General features: G+C 35.9%; 5 protein-coding genes across 7 annotated transcripts in view; 3 read left to right on the top strand and 2 right to left on the bottom strand.

Moving 5' to 3' along the window:
* Positions 1-252: 252 nt before the first annotated feature.
* Positions 253-5,760, bottom strand: LOC145905736 (dihydroorotate dehydrogenase (quinone), mitochondrial-like). 3 transcript variants are annotated; one of them, XM_082993012.1, is made up of 10 exons: positions 5,658-5,760; positions 4,474-5,325; positions 4,251-4,320; positions 3,558-3,767; positions 2,726-2,925; positions 2,082-2,155; positions 1,720-1,907; positions 1,553-1,660; positions 1,259-1,412; positions 253-1,144 (listed from the first exon to the last, which is right to left on the bottom strand). In XM_082993012.1, exons 3-10 carry the CDS (start codon positions 4,266-4,268, stop codon positions 933-935), a joined length of 1,164 nt encoding a protein of 387 aa, XP_082849138.1. In that variant the 5' UTR covers positions 4,269-4,320; positions 4,474-5,325; positions 5,658-5,760; the 3' UTR covers positions 253-932. The 3 variants fall into 3 exon arrangements, with proteins under 3 accessions (XP_082849138.1, XP_082849137.1, XP_082849139.1); XM_082993011.1 differs by lacking the exon at positions 4,474-5,325; XM_082993013.1 differs by lacking the exon at positions 4,474-5,325 and having other exon boundaries at positions 1,843-1,907.
* Positions 5,761-7,875: 2,115 nt separating this feature from the next.
* LOC145906218 (tRNA methyltransferase 10 homolog C-like) lies at positions 7,876-9,564 on the top strand. The gene has a single exon (XM_082993641.1). It carries the CDS (start codon positions 7,968-7,970, stop codon positions 9,366-9,368), a length of 1,401 nt encoding a protein of 466 aa, XP_082849767.1. The 5' UTR covers positions 7,876-7,967; the 3' UTR covers positions 9,369-9,564.
* Positions 9,565-12,605: 3,041 nt separating this feature from the next.
* LOC145905439 (uncharacterized) lies at positions 12,606-14,088 on the top strand. Its single transcript, XM_082992642.1, has one exon. The coding sequence runs from the start codon at positions 12,643-12,645 to the stop codon at positions 14,071-14,073; it is 1,431 nt and encodes a 476-aa protein (XP_082848768.1). The 5' UTR covers positions 12,606-12,642; the 3' UTR covers positions 14,074-14,088.
* Positions 14,089-14,292: 204 nt separating this feature from the next.
* LOC145905440 (cilia- and flagella-associated protein 418-like) lies at positions 14,293-16,800 on the top strand. Its single transcript, XM_082992643.1, has 6 exons — positions 14,293-14,435; positions 15,755-15,836; positions 15,961-15,998; positions 16,126-16,191; positions 16,336-16,484; positions 16,559-16,800. The coding sequence occupies exons 1-6, from the start codon at positions 14,332-14,334 to the stop codon at positions 16,651-16,653; spliced, it is 534 nt and encodes a 177-aa protein (XP_082848769.1). The 5' UTR covers positions 14,293-14,331; the 3' UTR covers positions 16,654-16,800.
* A 63-nt stretch (positions 16,801-16,863) lies between these two features.
* LOC145905438 (dynein axonemal heavy chain 8-like) overlaps positions 16,864-27,836 on the bottom strand; it is a 30,976-nt gene continuing 20,003 nt past the window's right edge. The window contains exons 62-90 of the mRNA XM_082992641.1: positions 27,140-27,304; positions 26,327-26,553; positions 25,603-25,721; positions 25,389-25,492; positions 25,075-25,251; positions 24,739-24,906; positions 24,489-24,617; positions 24,128-24,270; positions 23,844-23,989; positions 23,306-23,545; positions 22,858-23,071; positions 22,603-22,696; positions 22,394-22,528; positions 22,070-22,222; positions 21,838-22,012; positions 21,606-21,756; positions 21,429-21,508; positions 20,988-21,148; positions 20,646-20,830; positions 19,573-19,736; positions 19,176-19,387; positions 18,980-19,123; positions 18,759-18,909; positions 18,530-18,681; positions 18,104-18,337; positions 17,813-17,965; positions 17,559-17,748; positions 17,288-17,409; positions 16,864-17,206 (exon numbers count right to left, since the gene is read on the bottom strand). Coding sequence (XP_082848767.1) covers positions 16,919-17,206; positions 17,288-17,409; positions 17,559-17,748; positions 17,813-17,965; positions 18,104-18,337; positions 18,530-18,681; positions 18,759-18,909; positions 18,980-19,123; positions 19,176-19,387; positions 19,573-19,736; positions 20,646-20,830; positions 20,988-21,148; positions 21,429-21,508; positions 21,606-21,756; positions 21,838-22,012; positions 22,070-22,222; positions 22,394-22,528; positions 22,603-22,696; positions 22,858-23,071; positions 23,306-23,545; positions 23,844-23,989; positions 24,128-24,270; positions 24,489-24,617; positions 24,739-24,906; positions 25,075-25,251; positions 25,389-25,492; positions 25,603-25,721; positions 26,327-26,553; positions 27,140-27,304 — 4,776 coding nt within the window. The 3' untranslated portion in view covers positions 16,864-16,918. The remainder of the gene's footprint in view (positions 17,207-17,287; positions 17,410-17,558; positions 17,749-17,812; positions 17,966-18,103; positions 18,338-18,529; positions 18,682-18,758; positions 18,910-18,979; positions 19,124-19,175; positions 19,388-19,572; positions 19,737-20,645; positions 20,831-20,987; positions 21,149-21,428; positions 21,509-21,605; positions 21,757-21,837; positions 22,013-22,069; positions 22,223-22,393; positions 22,529-22,602; positions 22,697-22,857; positions 23,072-23,305; positions 23,546-23,843; positions 23,990-24,127; positions 24,271-24,488; positions 24,618-24,738; positions 24,907-25,074; positions 25,252-25,388; positions 25,493-25,602; positions 25,722-26,326; positions 26,554-27,139; positions 27,305-27,836) is intronic.

The raw sequence follows: 27,836 nt of genomic DNA, 5'->3' as shown, positions 1-27,836 counted from the left end.
TTGCGAAGCCCTTATAAGCACCTAATTGGGAATATCCTATGTTGTACTGCAGCATAGGAGCTGTGTGGCGCAAGACCCGAATGCAAAAAAATAAGCTATATTTCATGATAAAAAATGCACATTGATAACCTGTCTCGCAAATTTTGTCAATTTGACTTCTCTCTGTTCAACTTAATGCATAGGATGTAATTTTATTTTAAAGTTTTAGGCAACGGAAGTGCTTCTTAAGATCCATAATTACGATTGCTTGTATTTATTCTCGAAATTAACGATTTTTCACTATTGCTGAGTTTAGCATAGGATTCCTGGAGTATAATCGAACACAATTTTATGCCCAAAATGTGTATTGCATAAGAGTTATATCTCATTGAGGGTAATTCCCGTTGAGGATTTTATTTTTGCAATACTTTTCTGAGGTTGTTGCATGTTAATTTGTTGTTGTTTGGGACTAGTAATACACCTCATTGTGCATTTTGTTAAAAAGAAAAATCAACGGTATTCATGGTTAAGACTTTTGGTCATCAATCGGTCTGACGTCACAATGCTGCAGGTAAAAATTGCGTAAGTATGAATTGGTTTAGATAAGAGTTCTTCAACAAGCCGCGTGTAACGCAGCGAAAAGTCCTTTTGCGAGAAAAAAAAAACGTTCCAGACGATTTTCGTGTTTGGTGCTCGACAACACACATTCCTCCACAATTTCTGCTTTGTCTAAACGTGAAATTTTCCCAAAAAACAGTTTATGCTGCGTTTTATTGAAGAACTTTCTAAACCAATACATTTTCAGTCAATCTTTATGTACAGCATTGTGACGTCAGACTTACCAATGACGCCAAGTCGGAATCATGAATTATATCCAGAAACATTTGAATAATATTGTTGCTTTAAAGAACAATGTAATAAACACATGGTAGATACACAAAAAATAACTTTCACTATCGATGGTTTGCTCCAATTGCTTGAGAAATATTATCATACCCATCTTCATGCAACAAATTAACCAATTGTTTTTTAATGCTGGTTACTATAGGAGGTCCTTCATATATCATCACTGTGTAAATTTGAACAAGGGATGCCCCGGCTTTAATTTTATTATAGGCATCAGTTCCATTTGTGATTCCACCAACTCCAATAATTGGTATTTTGCCTGAATATTGAATCAAAATAATAAAGAAACGTCATGTAAACAAAAAGACAATACTTAAAATAAAAGCAAATTAGTAACACCCCATTGTGTAAAAATTATGTTTTGTTGATTTACCTTGGGTAAGTTGGTACATTTCACTTATCAGGTTTGTTGAGGTGTCACGAATTGGAGGACCAGAGAGCCCTCCCATTTCCACTTTGTTTGGACTTACAAGGCTATTTGGTCTTTTTACTGTGGTGTTACTCACTATCAGACCATCAATGTTTAGCTGAAAACCACATTACAGTTTTTAATGGCTTCGTAACGATGTTTTATACGGAAACCGTTGTACAAACTGTACTTCAAGGACAAAATTGTATTCAAATCAAATATTGGAACAGAAAAATTTAAATAAATAATGTTAATGACCTTCAGGACAACTTCTGAAATATCTCTCTTATCTTCATCAGATAGATCTGGTGCAATTTTCACAAGCACCAAAGGTTTCTTTTCCAATTTGTTTCTTTCAATAATTACCTGAAATTAAGTTCAATAAAACAATAAACAGGTTTACAAAATACCAAAGGTAGTATTACTGCTTCACATAATTCTGATAGGTTTTTTTTCTGTTGGAGATTTCTCAAGCCTAAAGTGTTTGGACTTGATATATTGATGACAATGTAATCTGAAAATTCACCAAGACATTTAACACCACTGACATAATCTCCTACAGCATCCAATGAAGTTTTGTTTTTTCCCAAATTTATTCCAAGTATAGGTTTTTCTGAAAAACAAATCTTTTGCAACAAAAAAATATAAGTAAATGTTAAAGTGTTTGAGGACAAATTTGGGCATTACTACGTTTTAGTTGATTTTAATGTGAAAGCAACTTTGTATGTTAACAACAATTTTTTTATCAATGCAGTTTTTCAATGCACATTTTTTGTTTGACACAAACCTTTTCTCTGTAGATTAACAAACATGTTTAGCCTCTGAGAAGCTGCATTATGTCCACAGCTGTTAAATCCATACCTAAAATGATTTAAATCCATGCTGAAATGTTTGCTGCCTTTGTCATAGATTGCGCTTAAAAATGCCACAACTAACTAATTGTTAAAACAAAAAAGAATATTTACTTTTAATCTTAGACCATTCAAGGACTTTGACAAACAGAATAACAATAAAGATACCAAACTATAGTTGGAGTAAATGATTTGTATAATGCACCATTCAATTTACAATGCAAATTCACAATTTTTCTGGTAATTTTTTAATACCAGTTTGGTGAAAGCATTTCATCCAAACCTACTGCTCATAAAATATTAGTGTTGTCACCATGTACCTTTTGTAATTAAAGTGGTGGCAACAGAAAAACATTAAAATGAAATACAGGTATTGCCACAATTTTGTAAATGTTATTTAAAAAGAATTTTGTGACTGCTATTCTCACATCATTTGTTTTGTCTCGTGCCCATCCAAAAATATAAGCTAATCCCCAAATCTAATGCTTGTCTTATGAGCAAGAAATTCATGTAACATCATTTTGGTGTGAGTTGCACTTATAATTTCAGGACTTTTTAAGTTGTTGCATTAATGCCCCACCTGTTAATGACAGCTTTGTCTTCATTAAGACGAAAGACTCTTGGCTTTGGGTTTCCTATTTGTGGCAGAGGTGTTACACTTCCAACTTCTATGAAACCAAATCCTAATTTTGTCAACCCAACCATTGCCTCTGCATCTTTATCAAAACCAGCTGCGATTCCAACAGGATTCTGAAATTCTTTTGTCCAAATATTTTGCTTCTGCAACAGTTACATTCCAAGGTAAAGACAACATTATATTTTACACTGATTCATCAAACAATTATATAAATAAAAAGTTTAGTAGGGGTGGCCAACCTGTTTTCCATCAACGTTTTTTTTTGCTTTTAATTCTGATGTGTCACACAAAATTTTGCACCACTGTAATCCTTTAAGACTTTCAATGCCAAATTATTTTACTACATAAAAGCAGTTGAGTGCTCAAATACACATACAGTGGATTTTTAACCAGGCGTTGCATGCCAAAATTGCATTTAAACATATGAAGCCGTCACACTTGAATAAAAATAAGCTATTTTAAGGCTAGAGTCTGCTGTGCCTCCCGTAGTTTGATTTTTCTCCTATCAGGTGATCTTACAAGCAGTGTTAACATATCCCTTTTTTTCTTTTTGTGCATTTAAATATTGAATGGTTCATGTTTAAATTGTGGCATTTGACCCTGATGAAGTCTTGCTGTGTTTTTTTCATTTACCTATGGTGTATAGTACAACACTTGTAATCATGCAAGCATAGGTTGACCATCCCTAAACTGTAGGTTTACAACACTACAGTTTAAAGTTGTTTGATAGAAAATATCTTTTGGATTTGGCATCATTCCCACAACTGATGATTACCAATGATTTGTCATCAATGTATGTTGTAGCAGGCAACAAGCTCCAAGACAAAATCTTCACAGCAGCTTTATGTGCATTTTCAGGACTGAGAAGCTGATGGAGCATTGGCATTAAACAATTGGAATAAAACTTTTGGTTTTCTGTATAGATCTCATAGCCACAGAAAGATGCAGCCCCACCAAAAACAACACAAATGCCTTCCAACAATGGCTGAAATAGTAAAAGCATCACATGAGTTTAATAATGTAATCAATGAAAAACAATTAAACCAGTGGTTCCCAACATTTACACATGTGGACCAGAAACATAAACATTTGCACTGGCACCGATTTATAGAGCTTAAGATCTTGTGATCCAATGATTCTTTGTGAGGAAATCACATTGACATATGACACAATAACCTCTAAGGTTTATTAGTGGTCATGGCATTGTATCGTTTTTATGTATTGTTCATTTATGTCTTTTGTGCAAAAATAGAAATACTGATTTAAACATCTATAACCATTTGTTCTATTTTTTTTTGGTTACACAGATCATTTTTAAGTGGTATAAATTGGTCGTGAGAAACCATTGAATAATATTCGTAATTTCAATACAAAATATTACTGTCTTTTATAATATTGCAATCTATGAAAAAGAAGTATCAGGATACAATTATAATTATGTAAAATTCCACCTATGACAAATACCTACCTTAACTTTAGATTTCATTTCTTGACAAAAAAACCCACAAAACTAAAACAGGTTCAACTGCAGAATATTTCTGAAGCAAATAGGCAAATTTGTTAAATGGTTAAGTTCAACAAAAATATAAAAAAATTAAACTAATTATTTATTGCTTCGCAGGACTGCACATATGCAAACAGCACAACATAAAAATGTTTTCAACCGTCTACTTGCTGGAGGGAAAACTCACTTCATGGTTTGGACTTTATTCAACAATGGGTCTGATGTCACAATTCTGCAGGTAAAGATTGGATAAAACGCATTAGTTTAGAGGAGGAGTTCTTCATTAAAATGCATGTAGCTCAGTGGTACACCTTTTATTTGAGGAAAATTTTATGTTTAGACAAAGCAGAAACTGTCTAGGAATATGAGTATCAGACACCAAAAACAAACAAACAATTGAGTTTTAGGTGAAGAAATCAGCTGGATAAAATGACAACAATTTATAGTGTGTCCTTTTCTATCTGATAAGTGTGGAAAATTGCAGTATGTGAAGCAAAAGACACAAACTCAAATAATAAATGTGTTCTCCTAATTTTCTAGGTCAGTGTTTCAAGCAACAAGCCTCTAGTTTATGCCAGCAGATTTATTTGCCTAACCAAGGGCTATATTCTCCTAAATTTAATGACAAGTCTTCTGTAGGTTAGTTTAGAAAGTCGTGCAAAAGATATCAATCTTTATGAAATTCTAAAATCTTGTATCCATTTGTTGCAATTTTCCAAAACTCAATTGCAGCAGTAAAAGCAAACACCAAAGCCAAGTAATTGCCCGATGTGCTAGTTGTGGTTAATTCCAGCTTCCAGGTGCTTTTAATTGCCCATAGGTAAATTTTTGTTTTTGGTGCTTGGTAGTAGTATTCCTCGACAATTTCTGCTTTCCCTGAATGCAATTTTTCCCCAAAAGGATTTATCACTGCACCACATGCGCTTTATGGAAGAAGTCCTATCTAAACCAATGCATTTTTCAGCCAATCTTTACCTGCAGAATTGTGATGTTGGACTGATTGATCACACAGTCAGAACCATGAATATCCATCATCACACTTGAAAAAAATGTCTTAATAAGTTTCTTACAAAAAAATTACATCTTTTATTGGCAGCAAGCATGGCTGTAAACTGAAGTCAGACTCGTTAGGAGAACATCGAATCCATTCACAATACACGCAATACAGTAATATTAAATATAGAACCACGTCCCTATGTACCAGATTGGAAAGTTTGTTTTTTGCGCGGAGGATTTCGTTACGGCGATCTTTAATTGCGCGGACGATTGCAACGTTTTTTCGTATGTTAATGCATTAGCTCATTAATATTGCGCGGATCACGACATTTTTTCCAATCTGGCCTATGTACCATACATGCATTATATACTTACTTGTTAACTCTCTTGGCGCTCCCACGCATGTAACTTTTGCAGTCGATGACATATGGTCAATCAAACAAGCCACTCAATTCCTAAGACACATTCTACATTTTGGGTAACCCCCTCAAAGTGCGTAAAATGTGTGGTTGTTATTTTTTACGGATTACCCGTAGAAACAAAGCAGGAGATTTCCAACAAGAAACCCACTTTTTCTATCAATCTGGCCTTTTATTCGCTGTTAAATCTGCAGTAATAACAGAACGATTCGACTTTTACTATGCGGAGTTAATACATGATTTGCATGCACCGTTTGCACCAAAACTGCGCCTCTAGTGTCAGTTTCAGTTCAGAGGTTACGTTGTGCTGCTAAATTGTTATCATTTCGGCACAATAAAAAAAAATCTAAAATTTCATCATGCATCACTACACACAATTACATATTGCAAAACGACAACATCCTAAACTTAATATAGCCCAAATAACGATACAAAATCAATTTTAAATACCAATTAATGCAATACTCGAAGGAAACAACTTTACGTCCGATCAGATGGAATATGACATAGGCCTACAGCGTATACGGCCTAGGACGGAAGGTGCAAATTCAGTCGACATGTTTGATCAAAAATTTGAAATTGTTCCGAACCGGCGAATTTTTTTAAATTGCCTCAAATGTATCCCAGGGCACGTAGAACAAGATGCCAAATCGTATTTTGGGCACTCATAGCTCATATTCCAACGACGTGACTGCACGCACAGTTACTCCATGCAATTGTCTACTTTTAAGTTTTCCTTCGACGAAAGCGTGGCCGTTTCTGTCTTAACTCAACAACGAATTATTTCTTTAAACCTATACTCACACAAGCAAGAGATAATTTCTTTAAACCTACTCACACAAGCAAAGAGTTTATTTAAACTCGATTGTTGACTGACTCCAGCGAAATAATTTGAACAAGAGATGCGTGTCTATGACGCAACAATACAATAGTGCTGCATGATCTACTGTACAGTTTGCAGCATAGTGACCAGCTTAAAGAAGCAGCGACGTGTTTGATTACAACTTAAAAAATGTTCTGAATCGACGATTTTTAAAAATTGCCTTAAATGCAGGCAAGGCAAGTAGAACAAGATGTCAATGCGTATTTTGGGCACACGTATTTAATATTCGGAATGTGCATCTTCCGTCCTAGGCCGTACGCTGTATATCATATTCCTTCTGATCGGACGTAAAGTTGTTTACTTCGAATATTGCATTAATTGGTATTTAAATCTGATTTTGTATCGTTATTTGGGCAATATTGAGTTAAGGATATTGTCTTTTTTCAACATGTAATTGTGTGTAGTGATGCATGATGAAATTTTAGTTTTTTTTTATTTCGACGAAATGATAACGGTCTACTTAGTACTTACTCTACTTAGTGACTAACCGTAATATTAAGTCCAGTATTTGGTCTGTTTAGGGTCTTGTTTTCGAATTTAATGCCTGGAATTTGTTGTTTGTGGTTAGTTGCAGTAATAACCAGAGAAAACTGCATTTTGTGCACTTTGCCTTGGGAGTAACATCAGTGACAGTGATTATATCATAATAAGGATGCACCACTAGCACTACATTGCTCTGAAAAATTTGGTATAGGCTATGTGTAGTGGGTGTCTCTAAAATGTCATTGTAGACATTGACTCGTTGGTGTCGTAGGCATTGACCAGTCTGCAGAGTGTGGCAGCTGCACGCGCAAATTTTTCTTAAACTTTTTTTGTTTACACGCCAAATTTTTTTGACTGCACACGAAAATTTTTCGGCACGCGAATGTCTATATGTAAAACAATTAAAATAAAGACATTTTATCGTTTTCGTTGCACGCGGGCTTGGGGGTCGTCGGTAGTGTACGCGCGCACATGAAAATATGTAGTCTTGCACACCCGAGATCTCAACGAGAACTGCCATATTCTGCAGACTGGGGCATTGAGTCTATGCCTAGCCTAGGCTCAATGCCTTCGATGCCTAGACTCAATGCCTATACAATGGGTTTTTAGAGGGACCGATGTGTAGTTGAGTCACATATCTGTGAACTAAGTTATGCCTCATTACACTGCATATTAATATTCACTGCATAAAAATGTTTAAAGTATAAAAAATATTATGTCTTTAGAAAAATTTCTGTTGAAGTTATGTGTGTCGGAAAAAATTTTGTTGACTTGCATTCAAAAATTCAAAATTGTGTCAACAGATGTTTTGTTTAGGTTCGACTTGTTAATTATTTCCTGGCCACCAGAGCTTGGGCATTGTTGTATGTGAAAATTGGTTTTGCCACTAGTTCAGAGGCAATGATAACGCCTTTCAGTGACTTGGTGCTGGCTAAAAGAGGTGTTTGTTGCATGTTACAGTTCCATCCTGTATGTTTTACAAAAGCAACTTTCAAAAACAAGGATACAACCACTGATTCCAAACCACTCAGTGACAATGTAAGGAAGCTTCTGAAAAAGGCACAACAGGAATTGTCACATGAACAAATACAAAATACAAAAATTGCATCTAGTATAGTTAGCAATGAGAAATGGAATGTACCTAGTTCTTTTCACGAAAGTTTTTCGCCTATTGCAAATGTGTTTCATGAAAGAAAAGAAGAAATTCTGAGCAGATTACTATTTAATCAGGAAAGATTCGGAATGACTTATGACCAGTTCTTACTGGAAGAGGCATACAATTGTGGCTTGGAAATTGAAATGCCAAAAGTTATGGAATATGAGCATAATGGTGGAAGAAAAAAGGTTTTTGAATTATTGCTTCAAGATTTACATATTCATGGCCGTGTGACAATGGCACTTAACAGATATTTGCTAGAAAAGGGGGCAAGAAAAAATAGGGTCAGGTTCAAACAAAAATTAAAAACTGAGATTGCAAAAAATGAGCAAAAATTACAACCGAATGAAGACTCTCCTACCTATGTTATTCGTTGTGTTAATCGAAAAAAAATTAATGCTATTTGCAGACGCAATATATACAATGCAAAGATGTTTGGTCAGCCCCTCGTGTTTGATTGCAGGTTTGACTTAACATATAACTCAAGGCACACCCGTTGTGCAACTCAAGTTAGACGTAGTTTCCAGGAAAACAAAAACTTCCATGATGGGTTCAGTTTTATGTTCTGCAATTTACCCCAAAACAGCTTTATGCTTTCATTCTTGAAAAATCAATATCATGAACTTGATGATATTGTAACATATACTGACAAGTCATACTTGTGCTTGGGGGATGACATTTTGCCAAGAGAAAAACTTATTTATCTTTCACCAGATGCTAAAGTTGAAATGACTGAGTTCCAACATGACAAGATTTACATTATTGGTGCCATGGTGGATCTGCCTGAAAAGTACAATTTAACTCACTCTGTTGCCATGTCAGAGAAAATTCAATGCCAAAAACTTCCAATTACAAGATACTTAAAGTGGGGTGGTACAACCAACACACTGTCTCTTTCAGTTACGACAATGGTGCAAATCCTTTTAACCTTAAAGCATACTGATGGTAACTGGATTGAAGCTTTCAAAAACATTCCATTGAAATTTCATCGTGGTCTGACACCACACGCAAAATCCATGCTCAAAGGAGACCAAGACACTATAACTCGGTTTACATATAGACCAAACCTTAACAAAGACAAACTTCAAAGAAGCCCTATATTCAGTCCGAAAAGCGAATTAATAAAAAAGTATTGGAAGTCATAAAAAGGATTCAACATTTTATTTGATGCATACATGTGATATTTTGTTTGTTTAATATCCTTAAACATTTAAACTACATTGTTTTAATTGCAAAACTGGCCAGTAATGCTGTTTTATGGTGAAAGCCTAAATTACATTCCCACTTTAAAATCTGATGGTTTGGACCAAATACATACAATGACGAATATTGTTTGATTTACACAGCAAAAATAAAATTACTACAAAAAAGTGGTGTCACTCATTGATAAAAATTTTGAAAGTGGTATCATCGTATCAGATTACCTTCGACTGCTTTATGTCAAAAATACATCGCAACACAAGCAGCGAGATTCATCATGGTAACAGTTTCAAACGGTTTGTTTAGGTTGGTTAAAGACATCATTAAGCAATATAAATTTAGGGGAAAACGAATATTTTCTGATTAAGGTCTGTTGAATAACGACCGAAACGTCCAAACAAATTTTCTTGCCAGAGGAGCTTAAAATTGAAGAATATCTTCTTAGTGAGGTTTACAGGCTCGAAGCCAAGGCATTGCATTGCAGCCTGGTTGGATCAGCCACTTCTTTCCGTAATGTGAAGGTTGCCGGGCAAGTGTTGCGTTTGCGCACCAGCGTACCTTGGCCACAATATACGCTCCTGTAGCTCAGTTAGAAGAGCGTGCGGCCTGGTTAGCCCATGGTCGTGATTTAAAACCTCGACGGGAGCTTGATTTTTCAAATTTCGCTCCGACTTGTCGGGAAAAAGTGGCTGCTCCATCTAGGCTGTAATGCCTGGTCTGCGAAGCCTGTAAATGAAATGAAGTTGATTATCTGTGATCGCCAAGTAAGGATCTGCGCAGTGAGGCGATCCTACCATTCAAAAGTAGCTGTGTATATCAACAAACATTCTCCTCTGGTAACAGAGATTTATGAAATGTTTTTGATATTGAAATGTGCGAACAATCTTGTTACGTGATGAACAAGAAGAATCGCTCCATGAGAGGCTCAGGATTTAATCAAAGTTGTACATAAATTTACTTTCGTAAGATCCAGCACCAACCAAAACGACTTTTATGCTCTTCGCGGAACCCAATTGAAGAAAATCGTTGCCTCCCAAGGGTTGTTTTTTTTTCGTTAGAAAAACGGTCGTGAACTGAGCATTTGAACTATTATAATAGCTTTGCTATTAAAATGTTGCGTTTCTTGGAATGATGTGCTGTGAACATGGAGATGTAAACACACATTTGCTCGAAGACTAATCGCCGTATTGTGGAACTCCTGAGGGCCACGAGCGGCACATAATCGCATCTTGCGAAACGATTATTTATTAAATTCAACGCAGCTCTGTTTATGCAGTAATATTTCATGCAATGGCATGATTGGCAGGATCGCCCCACTGCGCAGGTCCTTGCTTGGCGATCACAGCTATCGTATCGCGATCATTAGGTTTGCAGGCTTGGCAGCCCAGGCATTGCAGCCTAGCTGGATCAGCCACTTTTTCCTGACAAGTCGGAGCAAGATTTGAAAAATCAAGCTCCCGGTGAGGTTTGAACTGCCAAATCATTGTGTTTTATGTGTTGCTGTGTAAGGGTCTATAGGCTGTTAATTGGTTCTGTTTTATTACTGTCCATGTTTTGAAGAAACTTCTGTGCTGTGCTGTATTATATTACTGGATTATTGACAATAAACGAATTTATGAACAACTTTGGACTGGCTTGAAGCTTGGTGGATGTATATGGTTAGTCAGGAGTTAGACTATTTAGAAGACGCACAGACTTGTGTAAAGGAGTTATTTAACTCCAACAGTATCCTTGAGATAGAGAAGGCAAGTTGCCTTCGAGGCCAAGTTGCCATCGAGACTTAATCGGATCCTTTGGGTGCAAGGCCCGAGACGCAATCGCACCCCACGAGCGTACACCACGGTCACCCAGCCGGGGTGTACCCCTAAGGTCTTGTGTCCAGATGTTCCTCATGTGTTTACCTTGTCGTTTTTTCCTATGTCGTTAAGGACCGGGCGTGCTTATATAGACCTTCAGTTTTTAATTCGCGGTCTTATAAACGAGTCCCAACATGGTTATAATGTTCGGGGTCTCGTTTAAGGTTTAAACATGTGTTGTGTTGCGAAACAACCCACCACTGCACAACTAAAAATCAGACCTGTCGTTGCTTTTATATAAATCTTCAAGTTGTAATTGTATGTCATGTAGTTCGGCAAAGTGCATTGTTGTATCTAAGGAAAGAACCGATTTACCAAGGCACTTTAGGTATCCAAAATAGATATTGTCTCCATTAGAGATGTGCTAAATGGACAAAGATTCGGGTTCGTGCGAATCTAAATAAACAGAAACATTATTCGCGCATGTGAAGTGTGACGTCAATAATAGTTGGTCGTTTGCATCACGTGCGCAAGTATGTTGCTTTATCAACTTTTGTTTTGATATCATACGACAAATAAATTGCATACAGTTGATTTCCGCAAGTTTAATAAACTTTCGGAAACCAACAACCGGGTCTGTATACTATATCTCAGACGAACAGTTGCTTTTACCGCTAGTGTTTAGGAAATACTACACTTTGATTGACATAACGTAATAAAGCCGATATGTCATGATTGGCCAAATATAATGTTGAACTACACAGGACTTCTGTTCTTTTGTTTTCAAATGCGCCTCTGTATTTTGGTGACGAAAACCCGTGCTACGAGCAGCGCCCAGAACTATAATACGATGTTAGACCACCGGGATTTTGCTACAATCGCAACGGCATTTTCGTTACGTTTTGTTCAATCGTGGTGATAAACCAAAAGCAACTACACCAGTTCTCGTGGCGTTATAAGCGGTGTGCTACCGTTATTGGTCATGCGAAACAGACAAAAACTTTGGCGGTTGTTGTATCACACAACCATTATGCTTCAATAAATATTCGCATGGGCCGGGTCCCGAGCGTACGCCCGCATGCGGGCGTGTAATGACACAAACAAAGAATCCGCCGGCGCAAAGCGTGAGTGTGGACCCGGCCATACAAATCTTGCGCAATATTCGGGTTCGTACGAATATGAAATCTGTGCTCATATTCGGCTAATCTATTCGGGTTCGCCTTGGCTCATCCCTAGTCTCCATAGTGATCATGTGCAGGATTGCATTGAATTTAAAATAGTCGTTTCACAAGATGCAATAATATGCAGTGGTGCGTAACGAAATTTCAGATTTTTTCGTCATTTTGCAAATTTCGTCATTTTGCCAAGTTTGTATTGTATTGAAGCGTGCGTGTTTTCTGTGCGGCAAGGGTGAATAATAGTGATGTTGGGGTATCGTTTGCGTAGAGTGGTATTGGCCGAAAGAAATGTTTGCCGTAAGATGCAGTGCCGCCTTGTATCTTTAGAACAGTACAAGCTAAAGAAAAATGATGATGATGATTTAAAAACCAACAACAGCACGGACCATCTCATGGAAATGGCACAACAGGAACTGTCTCATGAGCAGTTTCAAAACTTGAAGGTTGGATTGAATATTGCTGTACAAAAAAGAGTAACTCGTAAAAGTTTGGATGATAAATGGAATGTGCCTAGTACTTTGCACCAAAGTTTTTCACCAATAGCAAACACGTTCCATGAACAAAAAGACAAAACTTTAGGTGGATTACTTTTTGATCGGGAAAGATTTGGAATGACTTATGATCAGTTCTTACTGGAAGAGGCATACAATTGTGGTTTGGAAATGGAAAAACCAAAGGTGCTGGAATATGAAAACAATAGAGGAAAAGAAAAGATTTTTGAAACTTTAAAAATCTATTCTCCATTGCACGGATTGGCAATAACACCTCAAACTAATACCCACATTCTAAAGAAGGGTGCTAAGAAAAACAAACTTAAAGTAACTCAAGAAAAGAAAAGAGTTTTGGCAAAGGAAGCAGAAACAATGAGTAAGGCTCAAATACAGGCCAAAATTATTCGATATGTGAGTGGAACAAAAAAAAACTGTACCTCGAAACATTTTTTACAGAATGCAAAGCTGTTTGGCCAACCACTTGTGTTTGACTGTCGATTTAATTCAAAATTTAACACTAGAATGGGTAAATGTTTGTCACAAATTAACCGTGGTTATGCTGAGAACAAAGGTTTTCATGATGCATTTCACTTTGTATTTTGCAATCTGCCGAAAGAACACACTTTAGTTTCAACCATGAGAAACAAGTTTGAAAAGGTTGAAAATGGTGTAACATTTACTGACAAGTCATATTTGCGCTTTGGGGATGACATTTTACCAAGAGAAAAACTTGTTTATCTTTCACCAGATGCTAAGACTGAAATGACTGACTTCCAGCATGACAAGATTTATATTATTGGTACAATGGTGGATCAGCCTGAAAGGCCAAATTTAACTCATGCCATTGCAATGTCAGAGGATATTCAATGCCAAAAACTTCCACTTACCAAGTACCTTAAGTGGGGAGGTGTCACTGGTAGAAAATCGCTAACTATTTGTACAATTGTTCAAATCCTTCTAACCCTGAAAGTTACTGGTGGCAATTGGATTGAGGCACTAAAAAACATTCCTGTTCGATTTCATTGTGGTTTGACATCGTATGCAGAGTCTTTGGTTGACGACCCGTACACAATTGCTCGCTACCAACATGGGGAAATTGTAAAGCTAAGAAAACAAAAACAAGAAAAACCTGATGACCAAATTCGAAAAAAAAAGTTTGCAGCTGGATATTTTGGAAAAAAATAGATATTTTTGCAGTGTTTATTCATTTAAAGGACAACCAGTAGTTTCAGCAACAAACCTCCAGCAATAATGAAACATGTTTTCAAAACTTAGTACTTTTTATTGCTACACTTATTCCTAAACCTCAGGGTAACTATTTGTATCCTTGATACTTTTTTGGTGTAGTAAACAGTAAAAATAATAACCAACATAATTTTCCTGTTTTTTTGGTTTCATAATGAATGTTGTTTATATTAAGAAATTTAATAGGTTTTGACAGTTATGGGTGATTTAGATGATTTGTTAGATGATATTGAAAATGACCTTAATATCTTGGAAAAAAAGAAGACTCTTAATTCTACTTTGAAAACTTCTACAAACCCTCAGTAAGTGTCTTTAAACACGAAAAGTTGTTAGAATGTTTAAACCAGAGTTCCTAACCGGTGGAAAATTATAGGGTTGTATGTGGGTAAATAGTCTGCACCAAAATTAGTTAAAAAAGGTCATGTTCTGTACATCATACACTAATAGATATAGCTAAAGTGCAATGATTAAATTTCTAGTCAAAAAATACATTATAAAGCATGGTGTTAGTCAGACATAGATAATTGTTCACCATGGGTACTCCTGTGCAGTTTTTTGCATGCTGGAATTTAAAATCACTCCAAAATTTAATAGGGAAATGGTACATTTTAAATTTGACCAGTTATAAAAAAAAATACCACATGTGATGTAAAATGACACACAAAAGTTGCACAAAGCTGCACCTGTACAAGAAATATTGCTTGGCTGTTGCATACATATTTTTCTCCTCATTCACCGCACAACCAACATCGCAAAGTATCTTCTGTATGGACAAAGAAACATTGTAGCCCACTATAAATACCAATTTTCTGTGATGTATACAGTAAAATATATACTTTTCATTGCAAGAAATATGTCTAATCTTTTTTGGAATTGTAATGTGGCTTTAAAAACTGACCATCCTACGAGTGGTCTAAATACGTAGTGCTAATACCAAGATATAAAATATACATTTGTAAGCAAAACCAGACATACAGCTATTACTGTTAGTCTTGTGAAATATGTAACACTAAGCCCGTTTACATGAACGATTGAGGCGAATTTGAATGCATTCGCTCAATAGCTTCTCCCGTTTTTTGCGCAAGAGGAACGGCGGAGCGCTCAATCCGTTCGAAGGAGGTGTATTGAATGCGCGTTGCTTTCAATCCACTCGGAGCACAGAAGAATGTGAAGGGTTTTTTGAAGTTTGTCACATTGCATTAGCTAATTGATAAACATTAAAAGATAAGTGCTTGATATGAGTTTTAAATTTGTTTTAGGTGTAGACTGTCCACATTGCACGCAGTGTAATGGATTCAAGCACACTTATTTTTAGTTTAATTATTGTTTTTTTACTCAGATTTTAACGCAAACGGCATGCTGTTCTTGAGAATCTCATTTATTTTTAGATGTTTGTTTATTTTACCACGTTTCTTAGACAATAAAAATTACCAAAACTCACATGTAAACACATACGAATTATGGATTGGATTGGGATGTTTCATTCATCTCACTTCTGGCCAACCCGATTCGCTTCCGGTCGCACATGTAATTGGGCTTACTGTAACCTGTGCTATTATTTTATAATTTTTTTTACTAATATATTTTATATTTAAACATTATGTTTAAACTTATTTATCAGACCCTGCCAAAGCATGGAAGATGACCTGGATTTTTTAGATGATAACATAGATGTGAATTGTAAAGCTACATCAAAAGCAGAAGTAAATCGTTCTTTTCAAATAAACAGTAATTTTTTCTGAATGTGTGCAATTCAATCCTTTTTGACATGTGACACTGCAGTTGGAAAGCTACATATAAAACTGGTTTCCTGTTTTTTTTTGCCAGGGTGAGGTTCCAAATCAAGCAAGTAAAACCATCTCCAGGTTTGCATTGAACCATTTGTAGTTTTAAGAATTTGTCAATGTGACTGCTTCCTGTTGACAGTTAAGAACAAGTAAATGTTTGGCATGCAGACAATTATAATGCTTATCAATATTTTCAACCTTGCAGATGTTCATCTATATATGTTGGTGGATCAAATGCAACATTCGGTCATTGCACCATGACCAAAAAAAGGTAGTAGTTGCTTGCCTTTGATTCACAGAATGTTCAATTGTGTATGTTTGATTTTCATTTAGTGTAGTATTTGTAAACAAGGAATGTTGTAATTAAAGGATAAAAAAAACGTAATTTGGTTTGAGAATATGTTATAATTTACAGATGCTGTGACCATTTGCGATGTACAAGCTGTGATTTTAAAGTTGAACGATTCCCTAAATTTCGGTGGAAGCAAGATGTGGATTATCTATTTTTACGCAACAACATGCCAGATTTTGCAAAAATTTTGAAAAAACTTGTTAAAAGTGAAGGCAAGTTATAATATTTTTTGATGTTCAAAAAATCATGAACATCATGACAACTGACAACTTAGAATGTCTTGCAGCTTCCTCTGCATATGCTTGCCAATGTTCCTGGACATGTGCAACCAATGTGACCAATCTTCCATCTTCACTTAAATGGGTTTGCAGCAAACACTAACATATACTGGCAGTGCTTTTTCTGATGGGAGCTGTGCAAATTTTGTTTCTGTGTTCATATCTTTATTTTTTATGATCGATCATGTGGTGCAAATATATTTTGATTTTATGTTTTCCAAAATTTGAAATATACTAGCTATGTTTAGCATTGAAACGCAACATGCCCTCATGTTAGGAGTAGATATATGTATTTATTAACATCTTAAATAGAAGGCAAACCATAAACAACATAAAATTACACGAAATAATAGTTTTTATTAAAGCATTTACTTAATATCACAAAGTAGAGCTACCCCCCTCATCACCCAGTGAGTGGGCTTGGGGACAGTTTTTAGCCACAGTGGGGTGATGTAGGTAAGGTCAGTGCGGCAAGGCTTTTTGTACACCGGGCAAACATACAGTGCCGGATCTTTGGGTGCAGTTGAATTAATGGCAAAAACATGCACCACTGGTAGGGGTACAAACAAAACCTTGGGCTGGGACTCAATGAGACGGGAGTTACGTCTATCCCACGCTGCACCATCCAAGAAGAGGCCATGAATGAAAACACCTTCCTGCATGAAACGTTTATGGAGTAAATATATCAAATAGCATCCCAGTCTGGGCACACTTGATATATTTTACAAGAAACAAACCTGTGGAGGAGTTGAAATGTCCTCTTTAAAGTTCTTCAAAACTTCATTGTGGAGAGTTACAGTGTCTAGAGCCCAACCCTTGTGCATTCTTGTCACCTCTTGTCTCATGGCTGTCAAGAAACCTATTTACAAACATGTTGAAAATACTTACATTTTGAGTATTTATTTCAACAATTATTCCACACCACCAACTAAATACATGTTTACACACAAGCTTTGCTGGTGTTTGCTGTAACGAGAACATGTTTCTAATTATATCAAATTACAAAACCTTGGCAGTTAAAAAATCCAGTCATCCAGAAGCAGGTGGGACGGCCATCAAAAATCCACTGAGATAATTGAGCATTTCTCTCAATCAATTCAGTAAACCAGAATCCAATGGTAGAAGATTCCCATGACAGTTTACGCCACTGTGTGGGAACTTTTGCATCAAATAGATTGTCAAGTGCATCACGAAGATTCTTAAATTGTTTAGCTTGAGTAAGATAAACCAGCATATTGTATAAAGTGCCTGCAGATATTCACCTCACTCATAATAATTGTTCCTTCAATTGCCAGTTTCAAATCAGTCAGCGTATTTCTTACAAGTGTAATAACTTTTTGCATTCGAGCTATTTCTTGTTTGAGAAAAATGTTTAAGGAGTTCAGCAAGCCCATTTTTACCAATCGAGCACGAACCTAAATATGTTTAATCTTGTCTAAAATGTTGATTGAATGTTTTATGCAATAAAAAATGTACAACTTGTGAACACAAAACATACCAACTCTGTGATTAAAAATGCATAAAAGTAATATTTACAACTATATAATAAATACCTCATGAGCTACATAATCTTCTGGTAGTTTTTCAAGCATGTCATGAGCTTGGCGGAAGACAACAGACTCTCTTGTCTCCCCAGATCCACCTCCTGCATCTTTAGGTTGAATGTTCAGGATTGTATCGAGAATACTTGTTGCAGTGTTGGTCTGGTATGTTATGTCTGCATTCAAATGGAGACCAAACACCTCAGGTTTGTCAGTCAATGGCAGTGTGTCAATCGCATCCATAACCTACAAGTGAAAGGAAACGTTTGGAGAGATTTAATTAAATATTTTACATGTAAAGCAAATCTTAATGGTTTTCGGAATTGTTGTCATATTGCAATGATCACATTTTAAACCATTAACTTAAATTAATCTATTCACATGTTTGAGTAAATTAAATCTGTTAGCAATAAGTCAAGAAACAATATTACAACATACTTCTCTAGTTGTTTTGAATGGAGGAATTATATATCCTGTATGAAAGCAAAATGACTCATTAAACATTCCTTCATGGAACCAGACAGTAGCAAATGTGTTGAGGAGACGTTTGTCATAGTCGTCAGTCACACGGCCTCCGTACTGCACTTCACCTTTATAAATATTTACCTTTCTATTATTAGTACAATATTTAGTTATCTATCAACTCTGAATCATTTTAATATCACACCTATCATATATCTAACAGTAGACCATTGTATGCCACGCTTTGGGTCCAAATCATCAAGATGGTTTTGGAGAAATTGAACTGTGGCATAATGATCTGATGTGTTGAATTCATAAGGAATGTTCCACCCAAGTGGTCCAAACTTTCGACGTTCCTGTGAACACAAACTTTATTGTGAAGTGTGTTGTGTTGAATTGGGTTTTTGAATAAACCATGCTGTTCACCTGAACACATGTGTGCAGGAATCCAATGGCATATAGTAGTGGTTTCCATTGTGGAAGGTTGTTGACATCAAGTTGGTCTTGGGATATTCCGGCGAATGTTCGTGTCAAACCTGCTTTAACTCCTTGTGGTGGTTCATTGGTAAACTATAAACACTATGTTACCTCACCATTGTTTGTTCATACAATCTTACTGCACCTTAATACTTGACTGAAGCAAAGTTATTGGAAACTTGGGGTGTTCCTCGGCAGTAATCCATGTCCTAAAAGCTGGGTTGACATTTTCAGCAGTTTGAACAGTGTCTAACAACTCATCCATGAAGTCAAGGCCCAGATGGCAGTTCTGTAGCAAGACCCAACCACCAGTTTGCATTAGGGTACTTACCAGTCGCCGGGCATGAACTTCTTGGCCTGTAAGAAAGGAAGCTCACTATATGCAAAGTGAAAGACCATGAGATTAAACTGACTTTAATTGCAGTTTGCTGAAAAATAGTATAGAGTTGTAAACATTGTTCAAATTGTATTAAAGTTAACAGTTTGGCATTTCTTTTTCCACTTAATATCTGTCATTTCTTGTTCCCTTGTTATTAGCAAACCTTGTCCCATCGAAATAGCTCTGCAGTCAATGTTCTTCTTCTTAGCAAGTGTTGATATTTGATCAGTTGGGTCTGAACCTTGTGACAGGAGACAGACCAAGGGAACACGAATTGTGCTTTCACCATGAGTTTCTTCCAGGTTAAGAATAACAGCATCAGCATATCTGCACAATCAAACTTTTTGCAAATTTTTTTTGACTCATAAAGCATGCTTAGTTTTCTCCCATTTTTAAAACTATTCGATTATGAAGTCATCAGATTTCTATTATTTTCCAGTGGAATCAGGAGATAAATATGTGCATTATGACTTTCAATAGCAGACGGACGCTTGACTTCATAATCCTTTAAAGGTTTATCAGTGGCCACACCATTTTCGATGCTGTTTCTACTGTTCATTATTTTGTAGTCTTTCGATCAAATAAATTTATTTGTGGACACCAATTGGTATATCCTGCTTTGCAGATATTTAGTTTCAACATAGCTGTCAAACTGATAAACATTTTCTCTGATTTAGTAATATTTTATATGGCTAAATAGGCAAAAAGTAAGTAATACCTATGTACATAAACCAGAAAGCAATTTTTTTTGTCATAGATAAACTGGAACCTACCACAATAAAAAAATTATGTTAGGTATTTCAAATTTTCAAGCCTATAAGGGTCGTTTGCAGCAACATGTTCCAAATTAGATGCACAAGTTGCCTAGACTCTCATCACATAGAAATAAAAGGATTCCAACCCCAATGTGTTTAAATAGGTGATAATGATGTCTAACAGGGACTGTCTAACAAGCCCTGTGGAAGGTTACAATTAACTGAACAGATTCTGTGTACTCTACTGAAGAAAATGTAAGACAATGAACCGAATGTCGGTCAACAAAGTATTTATGTTTTCTCTCTATTTTAATTTTCACTTAGAATTGTTGGCATTGTGACAAGTGATATATGTTCAAATGTATAAGAATATTGTTTCTGTTAAACCAAAAGCGGCAATATTGAGTTCTTGACATAAGCAATGGACATTTACATTGGGACAGAAACTCTATGCTTGGTTATTATTTTTAAAAAATCAGACCTTTTTCCAAGAGAATCTGCAATGTACTTTCTTGCTTGAGGCATGATGCGATCAGGACACCATGATCGTATAAGTAGCAACTTTCTAAAAGTGTCCAAAGAAGCATTGTAGCCATCTGGAATCACCTCCTCCTCTGGGGCTTCTGTGTCAAACCATGACTTCCAATGCTTCTCGTTACGTGAAATCTACAAACCAATTATTATACAAATACACCAGTCAAAAACTGCATTTCTTTATATCAACATATTCTGCACTACACAGAATAATGTATTTTTAAAAAATTATATTGTCGTAGGGCACTGGTGGTTGTAGAGTAGAATAGTGCATTAAAAAACTTTAAACCTGGTTAAGTATTTCACGAAACTCTGGAAGCTTTTGTAGTTGAACCAAGTTAAGCCAGGTTACATCCAAGATCCACTTGCATGGCTTAACTTGAACAGACTTAAGGTCAAGGGCTGCTCCTCCTTTGATGAATGATTGAAATTCACTTGAACGAATTGCACCTTGAAATATTGAGTAAAGTTTATTGCTCACATGAACTGTTGAGCTGAAACTCAAATATCTCATTTGTTCAAGTCACAACTAATTTAAATAATTTTTTTTTTTATTTTAACAACATACATTGTTGATTATCACTTATCAGATAACCTGCATTGCAAGTCACAACATAATGTTTTTTGCTGATGAACTGCAATGGAAATGCCTCGATTTATTTTTATATTTATAATCATTTTGGAGTTAAAATTATCTTCTATGTATGTGACATAAATGTTGGATGATTACCCTTTCTTAGATCAATCTTTAAAGCCATCAAAAGAGTGAAAAGAAGTTTATGTGTCTCGTACAATCCTCTGCAGGTGTATCTTTAACACAAAAATACTGTGCATAAGAAAGTCGGTACCAACAATTTTTTAAAGCAAAGACATGTGCATGTTGTGTTGAGGATTGGTTTTTTTTTACCTAAATGAAAGATATGTAAGGTATTCGATGATGTTGTTAATTCTCTTGGCAGGTATTGGTGATTTTACCGACTTGGCCATTGATTCATCAAAAAGTCCAAGAAACTGTGTAAGTGACGTCTGATACATCACATTTACCATGGACATCTCCACTACAAAAATATGTCTTTTATCATTTTTGTCGACAAATCAATTTTCAATAATGTATTCAATCATTCTTTTACATTTCTTACCAATAAGGAAATACACGATTGATCCACGAATTGCAACCGGTCGGAATTCTTCACGAGCTGAGTTGATTTTAATCTCGGTGTCAGCTGCAATTATCAACTTCTCACTTACTTCTAATGCCATCTCTTTTGTTGTTGCCAACATTTCAATCAACGACTCGTCATCGACAAGTGACCCCTAGAGTCAGTAAATTTATTAAAAGTTTATGAATTTTGTTCAGTGTTAGAAACAAACCTTGGTGCTAGTAAGTTTGTAAAGCAAGTTGTCTTCCAGTTCTTTCATTTTCCTCTTGTATTGAGTGACTTCCTCCATCAATTTTACTCTTTCTGCCTCCAATTCCTGCTTTTCAGTTAGGATCACACGGCCTAAAAGCTGATCTTCCAAACCCTAAAACAAGATAATTTCAATCAGAATTTAATTCCACTGATAAAGAACAACTGATAAATGCATTTAAAAAGTCTTACAGAAGCAGCATGATTGGTTTGACTTCATTTTGGATAATTTGTTTTTTAGTCAAGGAAATATTATGTTCATGAGGACTTCAATTTGGTTTCTTACCTGCATAGTAACAGTGAAGTCTATTATAGATGTTTTTGCACTGACTTCTGGTGTATAAGCTGGGTTTGGAAGTTTTGTTGTAATGTAAAGTTGAAATCCACTCATTACATCACATTCTTTGTCACCAACTTTCACCTAAAATCACAGCATTTTTTTCTGAAAACTATTGTTTAGTCAGTTATTTCAGCAAAAACATAAACACTAATTACTTTGTATGTACTTCCGGCTTTAATGAAGTTCTTTTCAAGCACATTGTCTAATGCTGGGTCCAGTTCCTCGCCAATATCTTCAATCAAAAGAGGTCTGTGCAATAAAGTAAATGCAATTTGTCCACAAGTTATAACTTTTGGCCCCTAGATTACATAAAAAAGGTACATTTTCATCACCACATACACAAACCCTGTTTGTACCATCACCATTGCTAACGACAACAGGACATTTTCAAACAAGATGCTGGTACAAACCTTCCTTGAGACAATGCATCTTCCAAATGTGTGCGGAAATATTTATGGTTGAGTGTTGTAACAATGAGCTGATTATCCTTTTCACGATTTTTAATCCAAGTCTTTCCCTGACCTTGTGGATCCATAAGTAAAGCATATCGAGTTGCTTTTGTGACAATAATACCATTCTGCACGGACAAATCATCACTTGGTAAACCTTGTAAGTTCCATTCACCTGTATTATACAAACAATGGATTGGTTTCCAATTGAACTTCATGTTGGCCTATTCACATAAAATATATTGTTATTGTATGAATAGTTTAAAATACAATTTAAGCCTAATTCCTAAATGTTTGTCAGTCATCACAGGTTTGTATGTGCAATCTATGACCAAACTCAAACGAACCAAAGCAACAAATATTATAACATGACTGAGAAACTTTTTTTAACCGCAACATATAGTCATACCAATGGTAGGTGCATCAATAAGCATAGCAATGAGATTAAGGTCTGATATAAATGGGATTTTTCTTTGTGTTAATTCCTTCTCCCAGGTGTCTTTGATCATGTAGTTACGGAATTCCTGGTTGAATGGTCCACAGTACGAAAGAAATCCAGTTGCCAGCAACACATTTCCAACCAACTCAGCAATTTCAGCCATAAACTTCTGACTTTGTTCAGTCCAACGAATTTTTTCTCCACCAAGTCCTGATCAAAATAAATGAGTCGGTGAGCATATTTGTCGACACACTAAGTGAAAGTTGCAAGGAAAAAAGACACTTTAAATAAATAGTGTATGCTAATTGTTTGAAACAAAATGTTTCTAGGTCAGTTAGTTTTTTGAATTACATTTTACCAAACTAGCCATCTTTAATCTAAAAGATTTTGTATCAAACAATTAAATTCCCATCATTGGTAATAAGTTCCTAAAATAGCATCGCTTGAATTCAGACCATTCTAAATCGAGGGCTAGATTCTTCTACAATTAGGGAACAGTTTTTTTAACCTTCAATAAGTTGTGTAGCAGCTGTCATTTTTCTACGACATGACTCAGCATCGTCAAGTAACTCTTGTTTTTCTTGCATAGCTGCATCAAACTTAGCTTGTACTTCATCCAATTCCTTTTGCTTTTCATCTAATTGAGCTTGTGCACTGTGTAAATGGACATTTTAAATGGACATACCAAAACTAGGTTGACCTTTAATATGAAGCAATTTTGCAGAAATTGGCTGTTGGACCTATGTTTGATACTAAACACTGCTGCATTTTTGTGAGTTTTATTCAACTTACACAGCTAAGTCATTGAGTGCAACTCCAAGTTTGGCTTCTTGTTTAGCCAAGTTTGCTTTGAGTGGAAGCACCTCCTTGTTGATGGAATAAAAAGATGCCATGGCTTTGGTCCATGAAAGCAGGCCAGCAACATTACCACAAACCTATCAAATATAATCTAGTATAAATTTACTCCATACATGAAGTTATATCACTTATAATGTTTCTCAACATTGTGGGTATCACACATTAAGGATTCATTTCACAAGATGCACAAATGATCTTTTTGATCCAATCAAGTTCAAATTAACATTAAACTGCCACATTCACATGACTAAAACTACAAAAAGGTTAGTAGTAAGCAAATGGTTAACTTGGCAACCTTTTTGGCATTTTCAAAGGAGTAGTCCTCCATGTCAAAGTAGGGACTAAGCAACTCAATGGTTTCTTCATTAATCGAGTCTTTGTCAAAGTGCTTCAAATTGCCCATGAATCCACTTTGAGACATCAACTATATAAAGATCATGAGAACGTATTAATTTTCATGAAAAATCAAGCAATCATATATCGTATCATGAATGCAAGTACCATGAAAAGTATGCAATGAACTCACAAAAGGTAATGTTTTCTACCTTCAAAGCTTCACTCCATGAGGGTTTGCAACACGGCCGATCAGGATCAGGTTCAACTTTATTAACAGGTCGTTGGAAAAGAATGAGCACACTATCCATAATCCTCATGATTAAGTGTGGAGGCTTTGCAAGTTTTCGTACTGTTGCTATGTCGGCTGCTTTAATGGTCTGAATAGTTATAATTTATATTTGATTCAATCTATTGTTAGGTCTGCTGAAAACAATGTAAAACTTTACTTTAATGTAAAACTATAAAACCACAAAGAGTTAACTTTACTTCACATACTACAGCATTAAAAAGCTAATGTGACACTAAAAGCATTACGTAGGTATTACATTTAAAGCTTCTTCGGCTGCAAGTAATGCTGGTTCTGCAGCTTCCAGCTTGCTTTCTGCAACGGTTTTCTCAACAGCAATGGAGTCAACAATAATCTGGGCTTTTTCTTTTACTTGTAAAACAGCATTCTTTACTTTTTCTGCAGCTTGTGCTGAAACTGTTACTTCTTTTAAAACCTACAGATGAATGTCATTTACACCTCCACCTTCACATGAAATTACAGATAAACCAAGTTCTACAGTATTTGTCATTTTTTTCAGAGACATTTTTTACCAACAATACATGAAGTAGAAATTTGTGTCCTATTACTGACCTGATCAGCTTTCACAGAGGCAACAGCAAGGTCTTTTTCCTTCACAACCAGTTCCTTTGAAAGGACAGCCACTGATTCTCCAGCTTCCAACAGCTTGTCCAAACCTATAATTTTGAAACATTTGCACACAAAGTGTCATGATTTATGGACACATGTGACATGCTGCTGATCTTATTTAGTGGCACCAACTTAATACTTTTTATATTTTTTTTACCTGTGTTCATTCTCTGTGCAAGATCAGCAAGGAGGGTATGCTTTTCCTTGTAAATTCCTTTGTAACCATCCAAGAATGACAAGTAGGACTTGGGTGTTACATGGGTTGTGCGTCGATATCTGCACATTTATTATTTTTAGTTCTTGCCATTTCACTATATTCTTCATTAATTTAGTGAGAAAAAAGGGGAAAAGTGGCTGATCCAGCTAGGCTGCAATGCCTGGGCTGCCAAGCCTGCAAACCTAATGATCGCGATACGATAGCTGTGATCGCCAAGCAAGGACCTGCAGAGTGGGGCGATCCTGCCAATCATGCCATTGCATGAAATATTACTGCATTATTTGATACGGTGGTAGAGATCCCCTACGTGTATGTGAAGGTTGCCTGGCAAGTTGTGCGCTTGCGCACCAGTGTACCTTGGCCACAATATACCCGTGAAACCACTGAGCTCAGTTGGTAGAGCGTTAGGCCTGGTTAGCCCAGGGTCGTGAGTTCAAACCTCACCGGGAGCTTGATTTTTCAAATCTTGCTCAGACTTGTCACAAAAAAGTGGCTGATCCAGCTAGGCTGTAATGCCTGGGCTGCCAAGCCTGCAAACCTAATGATCATGATACGATAGCTGTGATCGCCAAGCAAGGACATGCGCAGTAGGGCGATCCTGCCAATCATGCCATTGCATGAAATATTACTGCGTTAATTTAGTTAGAGATGAAAAGATTCCCACCTGTCAAAATATTCAACACACGTTTCTGCCACCTTGTCATGAAATACACCCATGGTTTCAATTAGTTGCCTCTTTGTATCTGGACTGCAAACAATGTCCATCTTTGAGAGAAAGTGGTTTGAAACTGCCACCAAAGCATCTCTTGGCCATCTTGTAAACCAATCCATGGTACAACCACTGAATAAACCAGGAAATTTCAGGGCTCGATTTCGAAACTTTTCACCAATCTATTAAAACATGAGAACGCAAAGTCACCAAAAGGTCTTGAACTGTGAAATTATCTGACAAGATGCAAGCAATGTAAGCTACAGCAATGAATAGCAGGAAAAAAACAGTGGAACTACCTGCATCACACTTATTACTATTGGCTTTATGGCTTCAAGAATGATTTTTGTTTGTTTATGGGATTTTTTTTATTAATGAGAGAGAAAGACATTGCAGCCAAACTGGAACAGATATTTCTGACAAGTAGGGAACCAGATACAGACAAAATCACATTCCCACTGAGGTTTAAATTCATGACCCTGGGTACATTTTGTCACTGCTCAGTGTTACTGTTCTACTGACTTGGCTACAGGATTCATAATATATAAAACAGGGCCTTTGCAGTGGGATGATCCTGTCACAGCATACAATACTAAAGAATGCATTGATTCAGTCATGACATTTTTCTTATGTGGGCAATAGATGGCAAAAGATAAATTACAATACATCCCTTTTTCTATATTCACTGCTTGCTAATTTTGAGCAAATTACATTTAGTTTCTTGAAGTAGACAATACTTTTCTAAAAAAATTCCTGTTTTGCGCTTACTGGTGAGAAGCAGAGGACAATATGTAAGTTGTCTCTTGATCTTGATATAAAATAATCATAAAGATTTTCCTGTGTCGGTGGTCTTCTAGGGAACTCCCTTTTCATCACTGAGATAAGTCCTTGAGTTATTTCATCAATCTCATCGCGAGCAAACAAACCAGAAACCTACAAAACAATTTAATCAATTTCAATTTAGTTGGTTAAAAACTGTAATGCATATGTAAACAATATTGCTCTCACTCATTTTTCTACTCAAACCAGCCATAGTAAAGCATAAAAAAACAGTACATTTATGCTATGCCTAGTAGTTAACTGTGGAATACTATAATTAATGCTGTGGATACATCACTTTCAATTTGTGGAAAACAGATATATGCTTTAAAATCACCCAAAAGTTGAGCATATAAGCTGAATAAACACAAACTGGTTGCATTAATGTCTGACAGTTGACCTCAGTTTGGTGTTGCAGAAGTACATTTTTAAAACTTGTATACAAAGACTATCTTATTCCACAGAATAATTATAATGATTATTTAATATTAAGTTTTATGAGTCAAAATAAGAAGTATGTTGGTCGATTGCGAATCCACTGATCATGACAAAAACATCAAAAGACTAATAAAGTGCAAGAAGAATCACTTGAGGAAAGATACTAACAGTAATACATGAAAAATGCACATGTATCAAAGAAACCATT

The sequence above is a fragment of the Ascidia mentula genome, chromosome 6 (assembly GCF_947561715.1).
Source record: "Ascidia mentula chromosome 6, kaAscMent1.1, whole genome shotgun sequence".
NCBI lineage: Eukaryota > Metazoa > Chordata > Ascidiacea > Phlebobranchia > Ascidiidae > Ascidia > Ascidia mentula.
This window is presented reverse-complemented; position numbering and strand designations above follow the sequence as displayed.

Coding starts and splice junctions, on each gene's coding strand:
- LOC145905439 (XM_082992642.1), top strand. CDS start 12,643: ATGTTGGGGTATCGTTTGCGTAGAGTGGTATTGGCCGAAAGAAATGTT.
- LOC145906218 (XM_082993641.1), top strand. CDS start 7,968: ATGATAACGCCTTTCAGTGACTTGGTGCTGGCTAAAAGAGGTGTTTGT.
- LOC145905736 (XM_082993012.1), bottom strand. Junction 1,661..1,719: donor TATCAGAATTATGTGAAGCA/GTAATACTACCT, acceptor ACTTAATTTCAG/GTAATTATTGAAAGAAACAA. Junction 1,145..1,258: donor AATGTACCAACTTACCCAAG/GTAAATCAACAA, acceptor TTCAATATTCAG/GCAAAATACCAATTATTGGA.
- LOC145905440 (XM_082992643.1), top strand. CDS start 14,332: ATGGGTGATTTAGATGATTTGTTAGATGATATTGAAAATGACCTTAAT. Junction 14,436..15,754: donor AAAACTTCTACAAACCCTCA/GTAAGTGTCTTT, acceptor CTTATTTATCAG/ACCCTGCCAAAGCATGGAAG. Junction 15,999..16,125: donor GCAAGTAAAACCATCTCCAG/GTTTGCATTGAA, acceptor TCAACCTTGCAG/ATGTTCATCTATATATGTTG.